We start from the raw sequence: 22169 nt of genomic DNA on the forward strand, positions 1-22169 counted from the left end.
TGCTGTGGCAACCCCAAAATGAAATAGTTGTAGAAATAGTGGTGGTGACCTATAAACTCTAACAAAATTACACCACTGGGGGGGGGGGGGGGCTTCTCGCTGAAAATTAAGAAAAACCAATCCTGTTTTGGCATTTACACCCATACACACGACAAACGTATTAATAATTGTGAGTTTTGCAGTAGTTTAACAATAAAAGTGCGGTTTGATAATCTGTTGCATTATTATCCTCTCCTTTCATTCACTCCTTTATATTTATATTTATGTAAAAGTAATAGGTATAGTCTGCGAAGCTATAAACATTCCTCTGTTAACCTTAAACACAAACATGCTGTCCTCAGTTTCATCTGTCCCGTGTACTACTACTGATTCTTTGCGCTTTTCCGGTTGGGGCGGTCCTGATAGGTACGTATAGTCGCCTTGTCGAATCCTACAAAAAAGTACAGACTTTTTGTAGTGCTTTAACGAAAGCTAAAATTTTAATTCACAATTATATCTTAACACTTTTACAATTTCATTTTTATTTCAGTTTGTGATTATGTGAATAAGTTAGGTTTTCCTACTTTCCGTTCGGCACACAGGCACATCTGTGGACACCTCCTTACCTAGAGTTTTAATGTGACCTCTACTGCAGTTGAAAATACTTGGGAGCGGAGGCAGAATCCATTGATTTTTCTTGACAATGTAGGGCTGTATGAAAAGATATGGTGACAAATTGAATGAGAAACCTCTTCTTTTTGTGTATTAGAATCGTAGGAAGCGCTTATGTGCTCCTCGCCGCTTGATTTCCGAGTCGGAGAGCTCAGTGTTGCCGGGGTAGAGTTCGTTTTAGCTGCACTGCATCAACATGGTGAGTATGACAGCGAGCACCTGAACGCATCTATTTTTTGTCTCACTTCTTTGATAGGTCTCCAGCCTCTAACATCAGCTTTAATGTGAATGTTTACCTTGACTCTGAAACGTTTTTCTTTTTGTGCCGTTTGCTATTTTGAGTGCAGTGGGACTTTAGCTTAGCTTGCTAGCCAGAGCAAATGCTTGTAGTCGGCAGGTCAGTGTAGCTTGTAAGCTAAAACGGTGACAGCAGAGTAGTGAATGGAGCAGTACATATTATGTAGTATATATGTTTATATATATGTTGTGCTGTTAAGTAGGATCCACTCACATACAGTGTTTACAGTTATTGTCATTTACTAGTTTTGCATATCGGACTTTGAAGGTAGGTCGTATATACCATATAATTAGCAGTTAGCTTACCATTCAGCTGGCAAGATAATTTTGGCAAGAAGATGAAACCTACCCCCAAAACATATTCATCGTCATTAATCTAAATTCAACCTCCGCTGTACGTACATTTGTAGTTACATTTATATCTATATAAATCAGGCGATTGGGCAGTCCTTATTGGATCAATAGCCGTGGATTTATACAAGTAGCTCAAGTTCTAACACAAGATCACCTAAGTAAAAATAAGATGGAGTGTCAAACATGAAAATGTATTTCCTATTGAAAGGAATTTGCCTTTCTTTAAGAAAAATTGAGTAAAGGAAAAGTTTTAAAAATAATAGAGAGAATTTCCTAAAGGTTAAAACTGCATACTAAAGCATAACCTCCTGCAGGTACAATTTGTATCTTCATTGGTTAGTGTAGCTGACTGTATCTGCTGTGATGTGCCTTAAGACACAGAACTGAGTCTGAACTTCTTGAACTAACCGTTAACAAGTGACTGACTCATTAAGTAGTAACACACTTGTTAACAGTTCTATAACTATGTTTATCTATATTTGGTTAGTTGATAAGTTGTAGTAACCTTCAAAATACTTTCAGAGGTCAGCTCAAGGTTAAGAGCTGAATTGACTTTTACGCCCCCTCAACACACTAATTTGACTTACAAGAGTCAAGAACTTCCAGTCTCTTCATGGTGGTGCTTAATGATAAGGGGAGGTAAACGGATGGAAATGGAAGTTGACTTGCATGAGTAAAATGATGGACACCAGCATACAGGAATTAATTAATTGGACGGATAATTAAAATTGAATATAATGACAACACAAGGCAGCAAATATTGAAATTCACAAATATATTGCAGTGTATTATAGGTAATCATCATGTAGTGCATCAAGTATTGTGGATTTGCTGTGTCAACACAATAAATAGGCATTGTACCGTCATTGTATATTGTACAGTATATTGCGTTCTGTAATTCGCACCCTGATTCATTCATCAAGTATCTTACTACAGTGTTACTATTAGACTTGTTTCTATAATAAACATATGGAACATCTCTATCATATGGTGCAATGTTTATATTACAAACTTTGTTCTTGGACCTCTGGAGCCCTCACTAGCTGAAGAGTTTAAATACATCCAGCAGTATATAGTGAAGATGAATGAAACTGGAGAAGTGCTGGTCAGTACAGGGTTTCACTGCTTCAAAGTTAGTTTCATCTGTAAAATAGTAGTGAGGTTTTTGAGCTCTTACGGATAGTGTTTATCGCTGCAGTTCCCACTCCCCACCCCCTACAGATTTCATTTGGTTGTTCTGTGGAGGGGGTCAAGCGGACTGGGCAAGATAAGGGAGTCCATGCTGGCTCAATTTCCCTCAGGCCTGAGATCCTTGCAGGTCTCCCACAGAGTGTGGTCAGCATCCACCAAACTAAGACTGTGTGCTTTTGACCTATATAGCATGACCATTACTCACATGAAAAAAAATGTCCCGAGTGAGAGAGGTTGTGTTTGGTCACGCGTCACATCTAAGTGAGAATAATTGCCAAATAAATGGCACCCACTCTCCCCTATGTGACTCCAGAAGAGGTATTGACTTTAGCTTTTGAAGCTTACCCCATGCTGGGTGACACTAGGGATTCCCATGACCAATATAAAATCTAGGTCCAATGTATATGTCTGCCAGTATCACTTGTCCTGTCAAGGTGTTATTCATTTCCTCCTTACACACCAAGTTCAGCCTGACATGGATTTAACCATCACTCAGAGACAGGCGTGTTGCCATTTAGTCCAGTCCTGCTTGGCGATACATTTACTAGTAATATGTGTTGCTTTTTGTCATTGTGACAAATGTTTGTCGTCCAAACTTGGAAGCAGATGTCTGTTTAACACTTTTAGCTAGCTGTAAACAAAGCTCATCAAAAGCTATTTATTTTCAGATACTTACATTGAGTTGTAACATTGCAGAAATTGCATGTTTGCATGTTTTGAACAGTTTGTTTAAGGTTAAAGTATAAAGAGAATCAGTTGGTTGTCATTGTTGCTACTAAAACACTTTGACCATTAGTATGTTAAAATAATCTTTACGGCTTTATGTAAATTTTAAGTAGATTCCAATCAGGGCACGGAGTTATGTTTAGCCTTAATTTGTTGATAATGTAAACTCAGATGACTTTGAAATATATTACAGTGTGAGCCCAAATGTGAATTCTTTGTCATTCTTAATCTCTAGTTGGCTAGTATCCCTCTAGCTACTAATATCTAGTAGTTTTTCAGCATGCAGTTTTGTAAGTGAAACCTATTTCAAATTTAGTTTGAGCTCATATTTATTTATGATTTGGTGTATTTGATAACTACAGGCCATTATAAGTATATAATGCATTTTTCTTTCTTGCTAATATTCCAAGTACATTTATTACAAACTTTATTAGTTAAAATATTTTAATGCATCCTTGCAATAATGAGCCAGACAAAAACATTTTGGTGGGGAACCCCCTTTATGCTGCATCATGTTGTGGGTTTTTTGTTTTTGTTTCTAAAAAAACAAAAACAACAAACAAAAGTCCCACCTGTCTGTGAACAGAGACACTCGATTAGAACTTGGCAAGTGTTTGCAAACAAGTCAGTGTCTTCCGTGTAAACTACTTTTTAGTCCCGGCAATCTGCCAGTAACCAACCCAATGACACTCTTTTCGACCAGTTTCACCTGGCAACCACCAGCAACCACTTGCCAGCTGGTCAAGGAATACATATTTTTTCCTTAGTGACCAGCAACCAGGCTTTGTATGCTTTTATTTAAAGGAAGATCTTATTGTGGAGATTGGATGTTGTCAAGGTTCCTCTTCCTCTAAATTCTCATCAAGCCTCTCATCTTCTTCTTGAGTGTAGATCGTTGAAAGATGTTGGTGTGGTTGTTCACATCGTTTCTCTATATAAACTGTCAAAGATTACTCAGCTGTGTAGTGCATACATTCATGTATGTATTTATATACATTATTCTTAGGCCATTAAACATGCAGCTGATCTGTATAACTGTGACTTGCATCAGTGATCAGTCCAAATGATTCACAAATCATTTGTTGTGAATTTACTTATAAAGTGATAAAATTTCTTATTACCTATATTCTTTAGGAGTGTGAAAAAAGATCTATATATATTGGAAGAAAAATCAATAGGAATATTGGTACAGTGGTGACAAATATTGACATTTTTATTGCAACAAGCAGACAATCAAAACAGATTCCCATTCCAGGTCGGATTATCAGAGTTACTACTTCATAATCTATAATTTAAGTTATAATAAATTATCTTTAAGTAAACATTAAAGAATACAATAAGAGTAAATTAATTGCCACACTTTCTTCACCATTTCTCATAATGTCTGTGTCGCCATGAGCCTTTGCTTCTGTGTAAGGTATCCAAAGATCCAGCAAGAAGCTTAATAGCAACCTGGCACACTTGGATCAATATTCACTTAGGCTTAAGGAGCCAGAATCGTTCCCATCATGCTGCGCTTTTATCCTCTCAATGTAGGCTTAGATCAGTGGGTTGGCTTCTCTTTGGCAATCAGTAGGAACCATTGATATCTGTGCCTGCACACGCTTGACCACAATGACCCAGTACGCAAACTAATCTCCAATTAAATACCTTTAATAAAAAAATCAAATGTCTGGAGTAAGCTAGCACTAATGAACCAAAACGCAATAAAATTCAACATCTGGAAATTAGAGCAAGAATCCAATAGCTTGTTGTGTTTTTGTGTCAACATAAAATTACATTTACACTAATATTATTATAATAAACCTAGAAGAAATATTAAAAAGATTTCTGCTTTTAGGAAAATAAAATAGTCTAAACTGCAAAATCTTAAGCTTAACTGTGCATGCTTTGATTTTACTATGTTCTGCACTGGACTGGTGAACTGTTGAGGGTGTACCCACTATTCTGTAGCATGTGACCCAAATCAGTGGTTAAGAAAGTGGATGCATGGATGATTTTTTTTTTTTTTTTTATGATTGCATGTTTAAGTAACAAATTAAAAAGTAAAAATATGTATTTTTTTATATGTTCCAACAAGTGCTGCAGTTTTATGTCAGTTATTTTAAAAATCACATCACAAAAAGGTCATGTGATAATCTGCAACATCAGAAGGACCCTTAAACTGTGTGTTGCTGCACCTGGATGAGTTTATCTCTGTCAAATATTTTACAATTCTACCTTATCACAGTGAGGTAACCTAGGTTACCTACAGAGTAAAACACTTTGCTAAAATGCTGTAAAACAAAATATTATTATTATTATTATTATTTCTGTTTTTAAATAAGCAGATATTTGAATTAGCCAGCCAGCTGGGGGTGTATGCTGAAGTTACGAGAGTGCTTGAAGTTTTTATGGGCTGGTGACTCTATATAAAACAATTTCAGTGACTTACTTTTATTTCAGGTAAATGGCGGGGAACCTTTCATAATGTGTTGATGCCATGAAATTACAAATGAGCAAAGATTTCAAAGAAAATACATATTTTCTTTGAAATCTTTGCAGTTTCAGTTGAATTGTTGCCTGTGTGCTGCTTTCAAATAAAAATAGTCTTTAAAATTGTATCTGAAAAATTGTATTTGGAGTCTGCTTTATTTAAATTTTACACATCATCCCATATTTTTTTATACTCTAGCTTCTATGTTCACTTAAGACACTACAAGATTGTGTTTAATTGTGATATAGAAGAAGAGACAGGCACAGTATATGACTAATCAGTTCCCTCCTTCTGGTCATTATAAAATGTTTTACAAGCTTTCTTACAACCTTTGAATTTGCATAAATGCAACACATTTCTCTTTATTTCCTAATCGAATGAATTAAATAAATAACAAATACTAAACATCAAGCAGTACTATGAAATAATGCAACTGACTGGCTGGTGATGGCCTAATACGACCAGAGTTGTGCATAAAAGGACCACTGCTTAGGTGGTAAACAGCAAAAAAAGGTTTTTAGTAACTGTAAGATGAAGATTTCTCTGTCAGTCTTTACTGTTCCATCACATCTACTGCTGCCTGCAAGTTGTAGCTTTACCAATCAAGCAAGTGTTGAAGTAGCATTAACCAGGGTGTCAAAAAAGACACATAAATCAAGGTGTCAATGATGTTAAAGCACTTACGATGTCAGTATTCTGGTTTTAATGAACAGTAAAAGACTGCCACAGCGCCCCTTTGGTTGTAAATTTCTGTTGGCCTTTTAAATGATGTATTTTCACATTCTACACATTTTGTAGCTTTAGGTGTAGCAGGGCTTGTCTAAATAATACTGAAGCGATGAACCTCTAGGTCATGCTGAGCTCGTTTTGTAGCGGCTGTATGGCATGCGTAATTATTTTTTTCTTTAAATGTGATTTAAATCCAATCCTTTTTCCACAGGGTGTGATCGGTGTGCAGCTTGTGGTTACCATGGTAATGGCCAGTGTAATTCAGAAAATCATACCTCATTATTCCTTGGCAAGATGGCTACTCTGCAGTGGCAGGTAATGTAGACTCTCTTACTTGCTGTTTCTTTAAATGCTGCAGGCAGTTTAGTTGCCTCCTGGGAAGTTTATTTCAAAAAGGGTTCCAAACAATCGGGATCAAAATGTTTACTCAGACTCTAAAGCTTTCTGAAGCATTTTGATCAAAGACCAAAGGTCGGCAAAATATTGGGGTGACCTGAAAGGACAGAAATAGGGTGCGCTTCATTTCCTCTAACTAGTGCCACATATGTTTTCGAGAAAACTGCTTTTTGGAACATCTTTAATAATTAATATGCTTTTTTTAGGGCACCGTTGCAACATTTTCAGAACTGTTTGCCCTAAGCAGAGCGTTGTCCCCTCAGAATATTTTGTAATTACTTTTTTCCATAATAAATAAATAAATATAGAATGTTAAAAAAACAAGCTTTGCTCCTTCTATCCTCCTTCAACTCACAGTCGTTCTCAAGATGCACTAACAAGAGAGTTTCTAAACAAAGTTAAGGAGGGTCTTTGTCTTTAAAGGGATGCTCCTGAATTAGGTCTTATTTCAAGCTTAGTCCTTAAGGACAAATACTCTTTCTGTTGTAAAAGCTCTTATAAACGCATTTTAAATGTGTATTAGGGTCGCTTATGTAAAGTGAAGCTTTGCGATATGTCTGGTTAGTGCAGGCTTTTGTGTTCGAAAGTTCATCATAAAGCTTAGAGATGTTATAAATTGAGGCTTTGAGTCATGTTCATACAATCTAGACTTAATGTCACCACTTAAAAGAGCATTTTTGAAGAGTAATGTAAGGCAATTTAAAGTTTTAACAGTAGATGAATCGTCTTTGATTGTTGAGAAAGGGAAATGAATGAACAATTGATTATATATTCCCCAGTTTTCTTATGGTACATGTTTTAACCCCAAATTACTTACCTATGCCTTCCATACTTCATGGTCAACGTATGCTATTTTGTGCTGGGTGTCTCAGCAAATGTACATCAAATCTAGCATCAGTCAGTCATTTTTTTTCCTTTGTACATGCTTTTTTTTTTTCCTCTTTTTTTTTCTTTTTTTAAATCCTGTCCTGTCTGGCAGCTTTTACTATCAGAATTGTGATCTAAATGCTCTGTGGTGCCAAACACATTTTGCTTTTGCAAGAACAGCTATATAGAATCTCTATAGACTCCTCTTGTTCATGTGAATCTTTTATCTGTTTATTTATTTCTGTTTGTGTTATTAATTATATGTGGTATAGTATGATGATGTCTAAGAGAGAAATACACAATGTATCACAGCTGTTGCTCCTGTAAGAAAAAACTAACATACTGTACCTGGAACACATAAATTAGAAAATACATAGATACATAAATCAACAATCTTCTGAGAGAGAGTGTGTTAGAGTGGCTGTGTCTTTGTCACAAATGTACTTTGCACATGCTTTAAAACTGTCTTTTCCCCCCCTCTACTACTCTGAGTGGAAAGTCACATGGCTGTTCTTTTCTTTGTTCGCAGTTTGCGATGGTACCAGCACCCTACGGAAGATGAGTTGAGGAGCTTAGCTGGGAAACAAAAAGGACAGAAAAGGAAAGACAGGTAGGTTGGAAGGAAGGGTGCGAATGAAGGCTATTGTTTGGTAGCGGGGAATAGCAGAGGCAAAGAGGAGGTGCAACCCCCCCCAAGAGAGAGAGGAAAAAGATAAGAAGCATGCGGAAACCACAGGTTTGTTGACCAAAAGATGTGTTAATGTGGTTCATTTGAGGCTTTTTTAAAGTAAGAAGATAAAATAGACAGATTTCCTTCTGGTTTGTTCCTCCATGGCTTTTCATTGGGTTTAAGAACAGCTCATGTAGGTGGTCCTGTCCAGTGGATATGAGGAAAGTTGGACCTTTGGGGGGGGGGCAGGTGTTACTATTTGGACTGTTTTTATGGGAAAAGAATTGCATCATCTCTGAAATCTAAAAGGCATTATCAATTCGAAGGGGTCAGATGTCAAGCCTTGATACTAGAAGTGTCAAATTTTGCTTTGAGACTACTTTTCATTAAAAAAAACAAAACAAAAGCATGCTATTCATTTTTCTAGGGCTGCAGGTGTATGTTGGGCCATATAAATGAATTGGCTTTGTACTCTTCATTTTAAATGTGAATTTAAAACCAGCAGTGATGGTTAATCCTTACTGTTCCACATGGTGTCCATCTCTCAACTTAAGGCGGTTTTTGTAGCACAGTCCTTTCTTTGACCCTGTATGAGGCAGGTCAAGGCTATCATCACCACATGCTCAGTAATCTCTAGAAGAAAAAGATGGACCACTGTCCTTTGGCCAGCTCGTGCCATGCAGCTCAATTCTCTTTGTTAAGCGTCCAACTCCCTCAGTCAGGGGTGTAGCTGAGCCCCTTTTTTCCTGTCAGGTGCCTCAGAAATTAAATCTATCCAGGGCATGTTTGGTCTTTGAGTCTTAGAGTGGCATTGTTCAGCCAGCCTACCAAAACTAAGGAGGCCCTCAGACAGTTTTTCAACATTAAAGAACAGCTCTCCATTCACTTGTTATTAGCAATTTAGAGTTGCCTACGTTTTGCCACACTGGGTCGTGGGAGAGTACAGTAGTGTTGGTAATGAAATTTTGAATGCTAGAACTGCATTGGATCTCATAAGTAAGGCTTTTCAGCACTGAGCAGCTCCTTCAGTGGCAGGCTGCGGCACCCACGGTGTGGGACGGAGAGATTTCGCAGGTCTTTCCTCCCCACTGCTGTCAGACTCCACAACAAAGACTTCAACTGATCAAACACACACATTCACACATGTGCAATAACACTAAGTGCAATATTCTTTTTCTGACATAGTTGTATTTTTACTCAGTTCTATAAAGCATTTGCATTCTATTTTTATCCTATTGTATATTTTATTCTATTTATTCTACTGTATATAGTATTTTATTTTATTCTATTCTGTACAGTTGTGTACAGTATTTTATTCTTATTGTATTCTAATTTTGCTATATAACTTTTGCACTGTCCACTTCCTGCTGTGACAAAACAAATTTCCCACGTGTGGGACTAAGGTTATCTTAATAAAGGAATAAAGGTTATCTTATCTTATCTTATCTTATCTTTTAGCTGTCATGGATTCTCTTCTTGCCTAAAAGAGAGTTCAGATGAGAGTTTTCAGTTCAGACTACTGTTATTCTGGTTTCTTTTCTTTAACCATGTTTTACCATAAATCTTGACTCTGTTCCAGCTTTTTTCTTTCTTTTTCTCCCTTTCTCACCCAAGTTGTTGTTCTGTCACTCCTTTTCAAGGAAGTACAATGGTCACATAGACAGTAAGCCCCTAACAGTCCCCAAGGACATAGACTTACAGCTGGAGACGAAATGCATCACAGAAGTGGACACATTAGGTAACTTGACTGTTTGTTCCCACAGCCTGTAAATACTGTGCAATACAATCTGTTTTGTAATTGAAAGTGTTGATTTAATTATGTACTTTATGTCCGCAGCATTGCACTACTTCCCAGAGTTCCAGTGGCTTGTGGATTTCACAGTAGCAGCAACTGTGGTTTATCTGATAACAGAGCTGTACTACAGTGTGGCTCAGCCCTCGGGAGAGATGAACATCAGTGTGGTCTGGTGCCTGCTAGTACTCGCCTTTGTTGTGTATCCTTACATCAGTCAGTCTTTACATATTATTAAGTCTTTTTTTTCTTTTCAGTGTTGTTGTGTGAACTAGCTTTTTATTTGATAATATGCTGACAGTGTGTTGCACATCTGAGGTTTGATAATTGTGTACACACATTGTGTTGCCTTTACTTAGATTTTTGTTAAAGATAAAGAGTTTGGATTGCATTATTATTTCCTGTTAACTGTGACATTAGACCACAGAATGTAAACATGTAAGAAGATCAAACCTAACACTTGATAGTGGCTGCTTTGTCATTAGATATTCATTAGAACTCGTTAAACAGTGTTATGATTATACAGTGTTGTCAAGACTTTGATAGTCTGACACCACATCAAATGATGGTCAGTTCAACATTAGCAGTATTGTTATAAGTGTGCTATCTTGGGCAAAAAACGTGAAGAAACAGTTTTGTTTTTTTTTTGTTTTGTTTTTTTAAAGGTTTCTTCTTCTTTTGTAGCTTCTGTCAGTGTTTTACTTCCTCCAGCCAGCTAAAAACAGCAAGCGTATGTTTTTTTTTTGTGGATCTGATGTATGTGTTTATTTGGATGTAGATTGGGCAGCTCAGATCCGCTCATAAGTGGACACTCAAGAAATATGTAGGTCAACATAGGTTAACATGTCTATAACAGCGATTCAATGTGTTATGTAAATGCAACAGAGGAGACTAATGGCACTGAAATGAGAGGTAAAGATTCTCCTTGTTCGAATTCCCATTGCCTTTATCATCCTCCTGCTATTTGCTGTGCTGAATAATATACATTATCCTTGCCACCGACCAAGGGGATCAATCTTTCCAGTTCTCCGGGTCAGATGTGGCTCACTGCGGTCAGACGGTGTGTCATTTCCTGCCCGCACTGGCAATTGGAGGCCCAATTTTCACAGCCCAACATACTGATATGCCTGGGGAAAAGGACAGAGTGGGAAACTGATGAAAGCTGAAGATGAGGGGATATGTGTTAATTCGACACATGATTTCAGTTTTTCCCCATTTCAGCCCTGGTGACATGTTTAAATACTCTCATAACCGCTCCTTTTCATCTGACAGCATCCGCACACGTCAGCTTCATGTCTGAATGAGGACCGGGTCAGCAGTCTTATGAGGGGGGACCTAGTAAAATTTACATATCACTTTCAACACAGGGTTAAACTGCATGCATTCAATTTTACAGGCAAGCTCATGATTACGATTCCTGCTGTCTGTGCATTTCTCTGTTGCATCCCTGTGAGTTGCTCATCTTACACAGAGCGAAAGACACAGTTGCATGCTTTCAGCTGCCAGAGGTATACACGGACAACTCCAGAATCACAGAATGCCTTTCAAGTATGATGTTGGTAAAATTTAAGTATTTTTTTCTGAGTTTATGACATTTCTACAGCTTCAAACAGCAGTAGGAGCCATCTGTGAGGGTTTCCAAAGCAAAAGTGCTGCATATATTTACACATGTAGCAGTAGATCAGTAAATCTGTTCTATCTCTAATAGCAGATCACCTTGCGTGTTTTTCTGCACATTAGACAGGTTAGCTGTCACAGTTTAGAAGCTACAGTTAAATAATTTGTTTCAAAGTGGCCGTCTGTAGTCCGGAGCTCCATCACAGCTGTCAGAGAATGCATGGCCTCTAATTAATTAAGTTGGCCAAACTACATGTGGCTGCCATACTGTAGAACGGAACTGATCTCATGCATAATGTCACTTAATGTCACTTATACATATAGCAAATGTGCGCACATGCTGTGAACGCTGTGGAGTTCACGTTATGTTCAAAGTTAAAGTGACCTATGTTTGAATGACAGCATGCCTTTAATTTTTTTCTGATAGAGTCCTTAAGACTCTTGCCTTGGAGGTCAGCTGCACCGCTCTCTCAATTATTTACTGAAAGTAATGGAATTACTGGAATTCTGCAAGTATGTGCATTTGATGGTATTTACCTTTTAAATCTATGTACTAAAATGTAAATTCCTGCTTAAAAACCTCCCTTTTATCCTCCCAGTGTTAGCAAGCCACCTTTGATTGTAAAGCACTACATCATAGCTCAAACGTTGTTCCTCTTAGAGCCTCATGCTAACTTTTATCTAGTGAGCATTATAGTACGAATGAAGGTTGGAGAGGTAAAACGAAAACCCACTTGTTTGAATGCTATTCTTGATTTTGAGTGAAAGAAATTGAATGCCACACTGTAACCTTATATGTTCCAGAATCTGAGGATTTCATCTCTGTGAACATCAGAGCAAAGTCACTGCAAAATAGTATAAATATTTTCATCACTTCAGTGATATGCAGCGGTGCCAAAGCACCAGAGATCCACTCTCCACACATACCAGGTAGCAGGGTTTGTGTGACTTTAAATGAGTGAGGGTTCACACGGGGTCTTTCAGTATCCACAGTTCTTCTGTAAAGAGGAAAAATAGTTTGCATGGTGAATATCCATGTTGTTCTGGTCATCGCATACTGTTGTGTATTTCTTTTGAATTTGACAAAAGGTTAAAGTTTAGGCAAAGTAGTTTGTGTTAGCTGATTATGTCGTTGTGCTTCTTGAGATGTTTTCCTTAACTGTGCACTGTACAGTAAGACGCTTTTCTCTCTAACTGCCCATTACTTCAAGCTGGAAGAAAGCGGCGAGCGCTCACTCTGCATTACTTTTGCTTTCTTCTTTTTTGTTAAAGCCATGGCCATTCTCATTGTCACTGAAAACTACTTGGAGTTTGGTCTGGAGACAGGTCAGTTCTGCACCATAGCTTTCTTTTTGTTTGTTTGTTTTGAGAATAAAAACATTACTCACCATTAAACACGTCTTCCTTTCTAGGTTTTGCAAACTTTTCTGACAGCGCTCAACAGTTTCTGGAACACCAAGGCCTCGACTCCCAGTAAGTGTAACATCAGTGTTGTTGTTTCTTTCCTCCGCTGTCATAAATTCTTTACGACTTGTAAAATGACCGTTATAAGTAACGTGGATTTTCTCTTTCATAGGGGTCCCATATCTAAGCTCACCTTCAAGTTGATCCTGGCCCTGCTTTGCTCTCTGATTGGAGCGTTTCTAACTTTCCCTGGTCTACGATTGGCCCAAATGCACCTAGATGCACTCAACCTAACTACAACCAAATTTACACAGTGAGTCTTCTGTGCTCTGCAGATACTTCAGTAGCTCTTTTTATAGACGGCAATAATATGTATACCCCTTAGATATTAAATGTTTTATCTTAAAACTAGAAATACAAAGAGCCATGCTCTGTTCTACAGTTTTAAAAAAAGCATCACTAGAGTTTATAAAATTTTTCCTTTTAGTTTTTATGTATTATTGCTGGCAGACAAATATCAATTAAAAATATGCCTCTGTGCTTCACCTGGTAAGACAACTGTGCTATTTGGAGCTGTAACGTAGCATATTTTAATCTCGTGTAGAGTTACAAACAAAAAGGATACACCTCCAGAAGTTGATTCTGTTCATCTGGATGTAGCGTTTTCAGTGGGAGAAACGTTTCGTCACTCATCCAAGTGACTTCTTCAGTCTCAGCTGACTGCAGGTTTCCCCAAACTTATAAACAGTACATTTGCATATTCACTGAAACTAGCACCACTAAAGGAACAATGGGCTGTGAGGTCAGTTCCTTCATCATGATTAAGCAAATTCTTATGAACACTGATCAAAGACCACTGATCAATGGGCCTGAGTATCATTCACAGAGAGTTGGGGAATGGCTGCAATCACAGCATTGTAAGATGGCAAAAGATGTACCCTTAGGCCCCCTCCTCGATTCAGAGATGGTCTTTCCTTTTTCACGTAAATGGCCTCCTTGACTCTGCGCTCAAACCAGCGTTCCTCCCTGTCCAGGATGTGTACATCATTGAAAGAGTGTCCACTGGCCTGTAGGTGTAAATAGACAGTGGAGTCCTGGCCTGACGAGGTGGCTCTTCAAGGATAGATGTACAAATTCAGTACTGAAAAAAAGTGGCTGCTGGAACAAGGTAGTTTACAATTAAGGTTATATGGTTATAAAGAACCTTCTGTTCTCATTTTTGACCTTGTTTAGTCTGCTTTCATTAATCTGTAAGCCCTGAGCTACTCAGTTCTTTACTCCGTAGATGATACTGAGCAAATGTTGGAGCAGAAGTTGCATTAGAGTTTTTGATTACCTAGTATTATTTGCAAGATTAAACTTTGCAAACAGTCATGAAAAGAAGCCTGCTTCATATTGGCAGCCTATTCTTTGGGCAGATTAAACCAAAATGAATTTGTTTGGATCAGATGGGGCCTGTCGTGTTTAGCGTGGACCTTGAAAGGAACACTTGTGGCTGTGTCGTGCAGAATCCCTCCAGTAAAGAACAGATAGATTAGCCTGTAAACAATGGCCGAATGTCTCTATACAGATTTTTTTTTTTGCCAGTCTGGTGTCATTAGACCTACAAAATATATTTATAAATGAAAGAATGAACCCTCCAGATGTAGTTACTCTTGTTGCCTTGAGGTTGTAAGACAGTGTTTTTGATTTGCTCTAACCTTGTGTAATGTATTTGTTATGTTAGACCTGTTTCATATGGGATGTGCTCAAATTGGCCACAAAAACAATGCTTAACTATCAAACTATCCTATCTTGGACTATCAAGAGGGCAAGTGCAGCCCGGTAATACTTGTCTCCTACTATTCAGAGTGTGTCAAATTTAAGAGAGCACCCTGCAAGTCAGATGAAGGCTTGCTCAGTTGAGGCAGATTTCCATTTCAGAACTCACTGGGTGGGATGCCTCTGACCATGATAGGGGGTACAGAGCAGGGAGCACATCGCATTCAGATAATCCACTTTGGCATAGCAGACTCCCCAAAATGGCTTCCTCTTCCATTCCCCTACTTAAGTGTCATGAGCTTACATCTTCAGACCCTGTCGCCAGCAGGGATTATCTCCATTCCTTCCAAATGTGTGTCTTGGTTATCTTCTCACCACTCGCGGGGAAAGTTACGTTCTTAACATTTAAAAATTGATTATTTCATTGATGTCTTCAGTTTTCTATAATGTATGAATTCATAGATGATTCTGAAGGGGGGGGGAAAGAGTTTCCTTGTTTTTAAGTGCTGCGTTTATTTCTGTAGGACTCTGCTTCATATCAACTTCCTGTCCCCTCTCATCATGGTCCTGCTGTGGGTGAAGCCTATTACCAAGGACTACATAATGAACCCCACTCTGGGAAAGGAGAGTGTGCCTTTGTAAGTAAAGATCTGGGACACGTTGTGTAGTAACATTTTCCTTGCTCGTAAATACAGTTTAAGCTTTGTGTTGTAACTGGATGAATTTGAGGAATTCTCTTTTTACTAAAACATCAAATAAGTAGTTTAGTAATTAGGACGGTTTGAACATCATCATAGTCCAAAGTTAACTTTGTAAATAAAACCCTGTGAGGCTGAATATGAGCAAAACTCAGATGTAAACTAGTTTGTTGCCCACATTTTAGTCTGTGTAAACAATTCATCATGATTCTCCCGGAAGTCTATAGTACTACACATCATGTTGACGGATCTGTACTCGGGAAGGGAAGTCAGTTCAACTGCCTTGATATCTAGAAAGCTAATTACCTGGCACTCAGAGATGAGGGATGGGACGTCGTTGTCAAGCTGTTAAAAAATAAAAGCAATTGTGTCCTTTTGTAGTGTGAAACAGATGTAAACAAAGCAACGCCATTTGTGAGAAAGGAATGTACAAAAATGAGATAAAGATTGTATTCAGTGCAAAGATAAAGTGACAACAAGTACACACATTTTCTGTTTGGACTTTAAACAAATTTAGTCATACCTGAAAGAAGGCCATTTTTTTCCCACCTTCTCTTTGTTTATTTTGAGTTTGCGTATTTCAGTTGTGGCACAAGTTTGAATTCTGTCATATCTTGAACTTTCTGATACTGTTGACAGCGACTCAAACCTGATTAAGTCATATTTCATGTTACTCTTCCCCCTTTTCATAATTTCTCAATTTCACCCTCTCTTACTTTTCCTTTTTAGTTGTTTATTACTCTTTTTGCTCTTACAATCTTTCCTTTCTGTCTCAGCATTCTTACCTACCATCCAAATGACGCAGCAGATACATGATGTATTGAGTTTGTGTGCCGGGGGAAAAAAAGCTGCCATCCTTTCATCCCTCCTCTTCTCACTCCTGTCTTTCTGTTACTGTCAGGATGACTGAGCAGACGTATGATACTTTGCGGTTATGGGCGATCGTACTGATGTGTGTGCTGCGGCTTGCTATGATGAGACATCACTTGCAGGCTTACCTCAACTTGGCCCAGAAGGGTGTGGATCAGATGAAGAAGGAAGCAGGACGGATAAGTACTGTGGACCTGCAGAAGATGGTGGGCAATTTTTGTTTTTCCCATGATATTAGTCATAATTATTGATCATTATTAATCAATTACCACTCTGTTTTTTAATGTAAGAAAATGAAAGTACCCTTTTCAACTTATGTTGAGCACTGAAACTCAGAGCAGTGTTTAGATTACATCACCTAATGACATGAGTAGTTGCCCAGTCATTGCTTTGAATTTTTTTCTCATTGGGTGCGGTCTCAAACTGCAGTCACTCTCAGACAGATTGGTGAAGGTCTGTAAATAATTGCTGTCAAACTTATAAACGCAGAGAGATCGTCAACACATTGCAATCAATAGGAATCAGTCTTTGCTGATGAGCGCAACTCCTCTGCAATGTGTCTCTTTGTAACATGGGATTCGACTCAACTGGTTCTGTTGTGGTTATGAGTGTGTAAAATCAATGCTGGTGAACGCCTGTGTCAGTTTGTAGTTAAGTTGCCTTCCTGCGGCAATAACATCATTATTTATGGAGGATTTTCTCATCCTGGTTCTGGCTGGAGTCTTAATGCATGTAGTCAGTATGAATTTCTTGTTTACGCAACAGATGTGCAACAGGTGATTTTCACCAGTTTATCAAAGTTATCGCAATTTCCAACTTGACTCCGTTCAGCTGCAGACTGATAGCAGACTGATTGTCTTATTGCTGTTAAATTGCTGCCTTGATGCACCAAAGTAACTTTGAAGATCGCACAGACTGCGAATAGTTGCAGACCTGGTCCTCGTCTTCAAAGCAGCCATTGTGAAGGCAGCAGGTTCACTGCACACGATCCTGTTAATTCTGGTTGTGCCAAGGTTTGCAATCACTGTTCTCCTAGGTGCGACTGTGTTGTTAAGGTTGATCTAAGATGCTGGTTTTGCAGAGGTGAAGCAATTAAGAAAAATAATTTACGGATAAATGTAGGTTCAGTCAGCTGAACACTTGGGTTACGCAAAAAGATGTGCTCTTTATAACAAAAAGCACTGATAGTTTAGTAATTGCAGACAAGCTGATTAAATGTTAACGCACGTCAGCCTGAATAATATAATGTGTTATTACAACTACAAATAGAACAAAAAGCGTTAAGATTCCGTTACGTTTTTTAGATTCAAGTCTACAAAAGACAGAAAAACTGATCACTGTAATTAATTAATATTTTTATTTATGACAGAAATGCTCTTAAAATGTGAAGAACATGTTTTATTGCTGATTTTGGTTGATTATTATTGTAACTGTGCTTTTCTTGTCTAATTTTCACCTAGGTTGCACGTGTTTTTTACTATTTGTGTGTTATTGCACTACAATATGTGGCACCCCTGGTGATGTTGCTACACACAACCTTGCTGCTAAAAACCTTAGGTGAGTCATCTACTGCTTGATAAATATATATTTTTTCATGTTTAAAATATCACATTTTCCTCCAACTTCAGGTTACATTTCCTTTTTCCCCCTCCCATTTTCCTCACTTATTACAGGTGGTCACTCCTGGTGGGTTTATCATGAAGAAGACCTGCCTTGCACCCATGAAATGAACTCGGACTCTATAATGGGTGAAGCACCAACAGCAGCTCCAACAGCAGCTACGGTGATAGAAACAGGAGCCCGAGCATCAGTAGCTCAGCTCTCAGTGGCCCTGGGAGGCCTGCGGACTGTTTTCAGCCCCTTGCTTTTCCGGGGCCTCTTCTCCTTCTTCACTTGGTGGATTGCTGCCTGCCTTTTCTCCACCTCCCTCTTTGGCCTCTTCTACCATCAGTATCTCATGGCGGCATAGCATCACCAGGCCACCGGTGGCACACCCCCCCCTCCGGCCGCACACACACAACCACAGTGCAACCAATGTGTACAGCCTGATCAAAAAGGACTGAGTGGGGGGGGGCAAGTGGAGGCCTACTTACTGCTCAACACCCCCCTTTCCCTTCCTCCTTCTCTCTGACCACCAGTACAATAACTTCAGTCATATCCTCAGAGCTCCTGGTTCAACTTCCAGTGCTTCCTCCATAGACCATGAACTCTGACATTGTTTTTACTTGTGACCACAACTTTTGATCTGGTCAAGAACATTTATAAACCTTAACAAGACTGTAAGAGTAATCGGTATCAGCAGTGTGTCGGAAGAGCTGTAAAAAAAATAAATAAATACAGTAGAATTAATTAATTTTACTAGGTGAAAATTGGTGTGGCAGTTCTGATCAGTTACACCATTTTTCTGTGAGGGGAGTTGAATCCATGGTAACTGTTCACAACAGAGCACATGCAATGAGTTTAATTCATCAGCATCTTCAGATTTTTGACATCTTCTGCTTAGAAAATGCAGGTTCTTTGCAGCTTTGTGCACATCAGGAAGAGTCTGGCTTATTTAAACCACAGAGTGCATACATGCTGCTAGGGGCCTGGATGCTAAGAGTCCTTCGGGCATATTCAAGGTCCTAAACCTGATGCACCTTAAAGAAGCTGCATTTAAACCAAAGGATGTCACTGAATCTAGATCTACAATCACCTCAGCTGTTTATGTGTGTGCATGTGTGGTTTTACATTTTTGGGAAACTGATGATTGCCACACTTGGGCCCAGATTTGTCTCTTGATCGAAACTTTTAACATATTTTTCAAACTTAATATAATTTGTTGGTTTGTTTTGTTTTTTCCTGCAATGTCTCAGAGAAGAGTCTTACTATTTCTTGCTGACCGGTGAGCGTCTGTGTTAGAGGAGGGAGGAACAGGCTGGGATGTTCCCAGAATAGCTGCTCGGGAAGCGCCGTAGTCTAACCAGGGTTGTGGCGTCCGTAATAAAAGCAGCGAGAAGCAGTGTTCAACTCAAAGGGTGACATCTCGCTGACTCAAAGCTGATTTCTTTAAATGTGTCTAAACTGAGATAGAGGAGAGACTCTTTTAAAGAAAGGCGTAGTTTTGATATCATACTTGCATTGGAACCTTCCTGGTTTTAACTGAGCCATTTATAGAAGATGTGGGAGATGCAAAGATGATTCAATGGGAGGGACGGGGTCAGGGTTCACGCTTGTGTCTGCATCTACAGCACAAGGCTCTGTGCTGAAGGTCAGGTGAGGAGATGATGTCAGCAACTGTTGATAAGCTACTGCCTTTAAATTGTTTGTTTTGTTTTTACTTCTATCCATTCATTGGTTTTAACCTCGTGAGAACAATCGTTGATTTGTTTTCTTTTTTTTCCAGCAGAACAAATGTTTTGTTTTTTTAATTTTAAAAAAGCGTGCCAAGTGAGTCTAACCCCCCCCCCACCACTCCTCCTGCTTTTTCCTTCCACAGGAAAAAGGATAAAAAAAGAGGGAATCACTAGTTCTGCTTCACGTAACGATATTGAGGTATTTACCGTTTCTTTGTATGCTGTAATTCTCGGGGGTGGGTGATTTTAAACAAACGCACAAGCAGTCATTGTGCAGATGACACACTGGCCAATGCGATTGTCCAGTTTATTCAGGAATGTTGGGTACGTGGCGCCAGATTAATCGCACAGTGCTGTGGTTCTCTGGCCGGTCATTTCATTTTGCTTTTAATATACAATCGAGCTGTAATTTCAAAATTCCAGCTCAGTTTTGTACAGAACCACCATATCAATGTTTCTAAGCTCCTGATGTCAAAAGTCTTAGCTTTAGTTGTGTGTTTTTAAAGGATGGAGAATATGCACATAATGAATGTATCAATCCTGCCTAATTTCGAGATTTTTTTTTTTTTTGTTTCTTTGTTTTTTATGGAAATTATTTGTTTGATGACTTGATTTAACACCCCTCACTCCTTGTACTTAAACTCCTGTCTAATCTGTCTAAATCTGCCTCTCAAACAAAATGTAATTTGTCCTAATGACCAGTTTAATTGATTGATCTGCATTTTTTTGTTGTTTTTTTCTATTTATTACACATATTGAGGCCTGTAAACATTTCTCATTTTAATGGCAAACCCTTTTCTTTCGTTGTCGGAGTGTGTGGTGGGCTAAAATCAGTTTTGAACCTGTGCTTGACGGCGTGGTTCTGATCGGTTGTGAAAGAGTTCTTTCGGATGCCTTATCGGGCATCGCTTCTTCAGTTTGTTACCATTGAAAGTGTTTGTTATTCATTGCTGGGTTCACAAAGCAAATTAAACACACTGTTGTTCTTTCATGTATTTATTTCTGCTTTAGAGTTTAGTCTTAAATAAATTATGTTCTTTAATTTGTCCTTTTTAATGTCCTTGTAGTCTGCCCGCCCTGTAGCTTCATACACAACTTTAGCAGTAACACACCTGGGACGTAGGTTAATTATCAAAACTTAAAATGCAATTGGCTCATTAAGGTCAGACCAAGCTCCGAAAAGTTAAAAGAAGACCTTGTGCATTTTGTTTTATCTGATTTTTCTAGCCATGCCACCTTCTGTAACTTGTTTCCAGATGAATAAAGATGGAAACTCATTTTTTACAGGACATTTCTGGTGATATCCCATACTGTAGTTGTGGAACGTGATCAACAGAGACTGTACTTTTGTGGACTCTCTCTTCCAAAGGATGCCAGCAGGAACCCTAGAAAGAACAATAAGCATTGTATTATGTGTTTCACTCCCAGTTTAATTAGTTCTCACAGACAAATCACTTTTTTTGGTGATGGAAAAAGGTGTGGTTTCTGGTAAACTGCTAAATTAATAAATTGCTGATGTTTTTATACGCCTTGGCTTTTACTGCAGAGCTGTTTTTGTGGTGTGGCCTTCATGATTGCATGGGGGGAGGCGGGGGATACAGAGGCCCATTTCTAAAGCATCGCTGCTTCATCTGCACTTGAAGACTGTAAGCACATAAGGTCCTCGGTCCAAATCAGTGCTACAATTGCTTTGGAATTAAAAGCTTTCCTCTGCATTTACAGTCTCAGTTTTGGATCTTCAAGGTCTTCGGCAAGACTAAGTTAAAAATAATTCTTTTTTATTTCTAGCTTAAATGGGCTACGTATGAGTGTTTACTCATACTGTAATTGTGTTTAAGCATCTCTCTAATTATAAAATATGTCCTCGTGCAAGCAGGCATTGATTAAGGCAGTCAATGGCCATCGATTTGCTTTTCTTAGTTTGGGGGTCTCCATTCTTGTGGGAATCGTTATCGGAGTAGATGGAGGGATGAAATGACAAACGCTCCCAAACTCTCTTTTCTCTGGGAACAACATCAGGCCAGTTAATACAGGCCTTGAGTGCCATTGTCCGCATGAGCGGGAAAACTGGGCCATGGCATTCATTCATAGGTAGACAGATCAATAAGACAGCTTCCAAAACAAACCAGTGGAGAGGTTCCTTTATTCCTCTTGAGTGGGTCCTATTCACAGACGTCCCTTCTCCATAGAGCGGCGTGGAGCTCCGATTCAGGAAAGGGAGCAGAGACTCCCCCCGCCACACCCCTCCATCCCTAACACAGCCAGATGAACTGTGAAGCTTCTGAAGGGGCGAAGCTATAATAGTGAGCTTTCTGTCCCGCACAGAAGAGTGATC

General features: G+C 38.8%; 1 protein-coding gene across 1 annotated transcript; it reads left to right on the forward strand.

Moving 5' to 3' along the window:
- Positions 1-593: 593 nt before the first annotated feature.
- On the forward strand, positions 594-21360 carry tmem161b (transmembrane protein 161B). Its single transcript, XM_005473229.4, has 12 exons — positions 594-850; positions 6636-6739; positions 8217-8297; positions 9998-10095; positions 10195-10351; positions 12941-13092; positions 13179-13239; positions 13343-13483; positions 15456-15569; positions 16531-16705; positions 17960-18056; positions 18173-21360. Exons 1-12 carry the CDS (start codon positions 848-850, stop codon positions 18466-18468), a joined length of 1479 nt encoding a protein of 492 aa, XP_005473286.1. The 5' UTR covers positions 594-847; the 3' UTR covers positions 18469-21360.
- Positions 21361-22169: the final 809 nt, after the last annotated feature.

This window comes from Oreochromis niloticus, linkage group LG12 (assembly GCF_001858045.2).
Source record: "Oreochromis niloticus isolate F11D_XX linkage group LG12, O_niloticus_UMD_NMBU, whole genome shotgun sequence".
NCBI lineage: Eukaryota > Metazoa > Chordata > Actinopteri > Cichliformes > Cichlidae > Oreochromis > Oreochromis niloticus.

Coding starts and splice junctions, on each gene's coding strand:
- tmem161b (XM_005473229.4), top strand. Junction 10,096..10,194: donor CACAGAAGTGGACACATTAG/GTAACTTGACTG, acceptor TTATGTCCGCAG/CATTGCACTACTTCCCAGAG. Junction 16,706..17,959: donor CTGTGGACCTGCAGAAGATG/GTGGGCAATTTT, acceptor ATTTTCACCTAG/GTTGCACGTGTTTTTTACTA.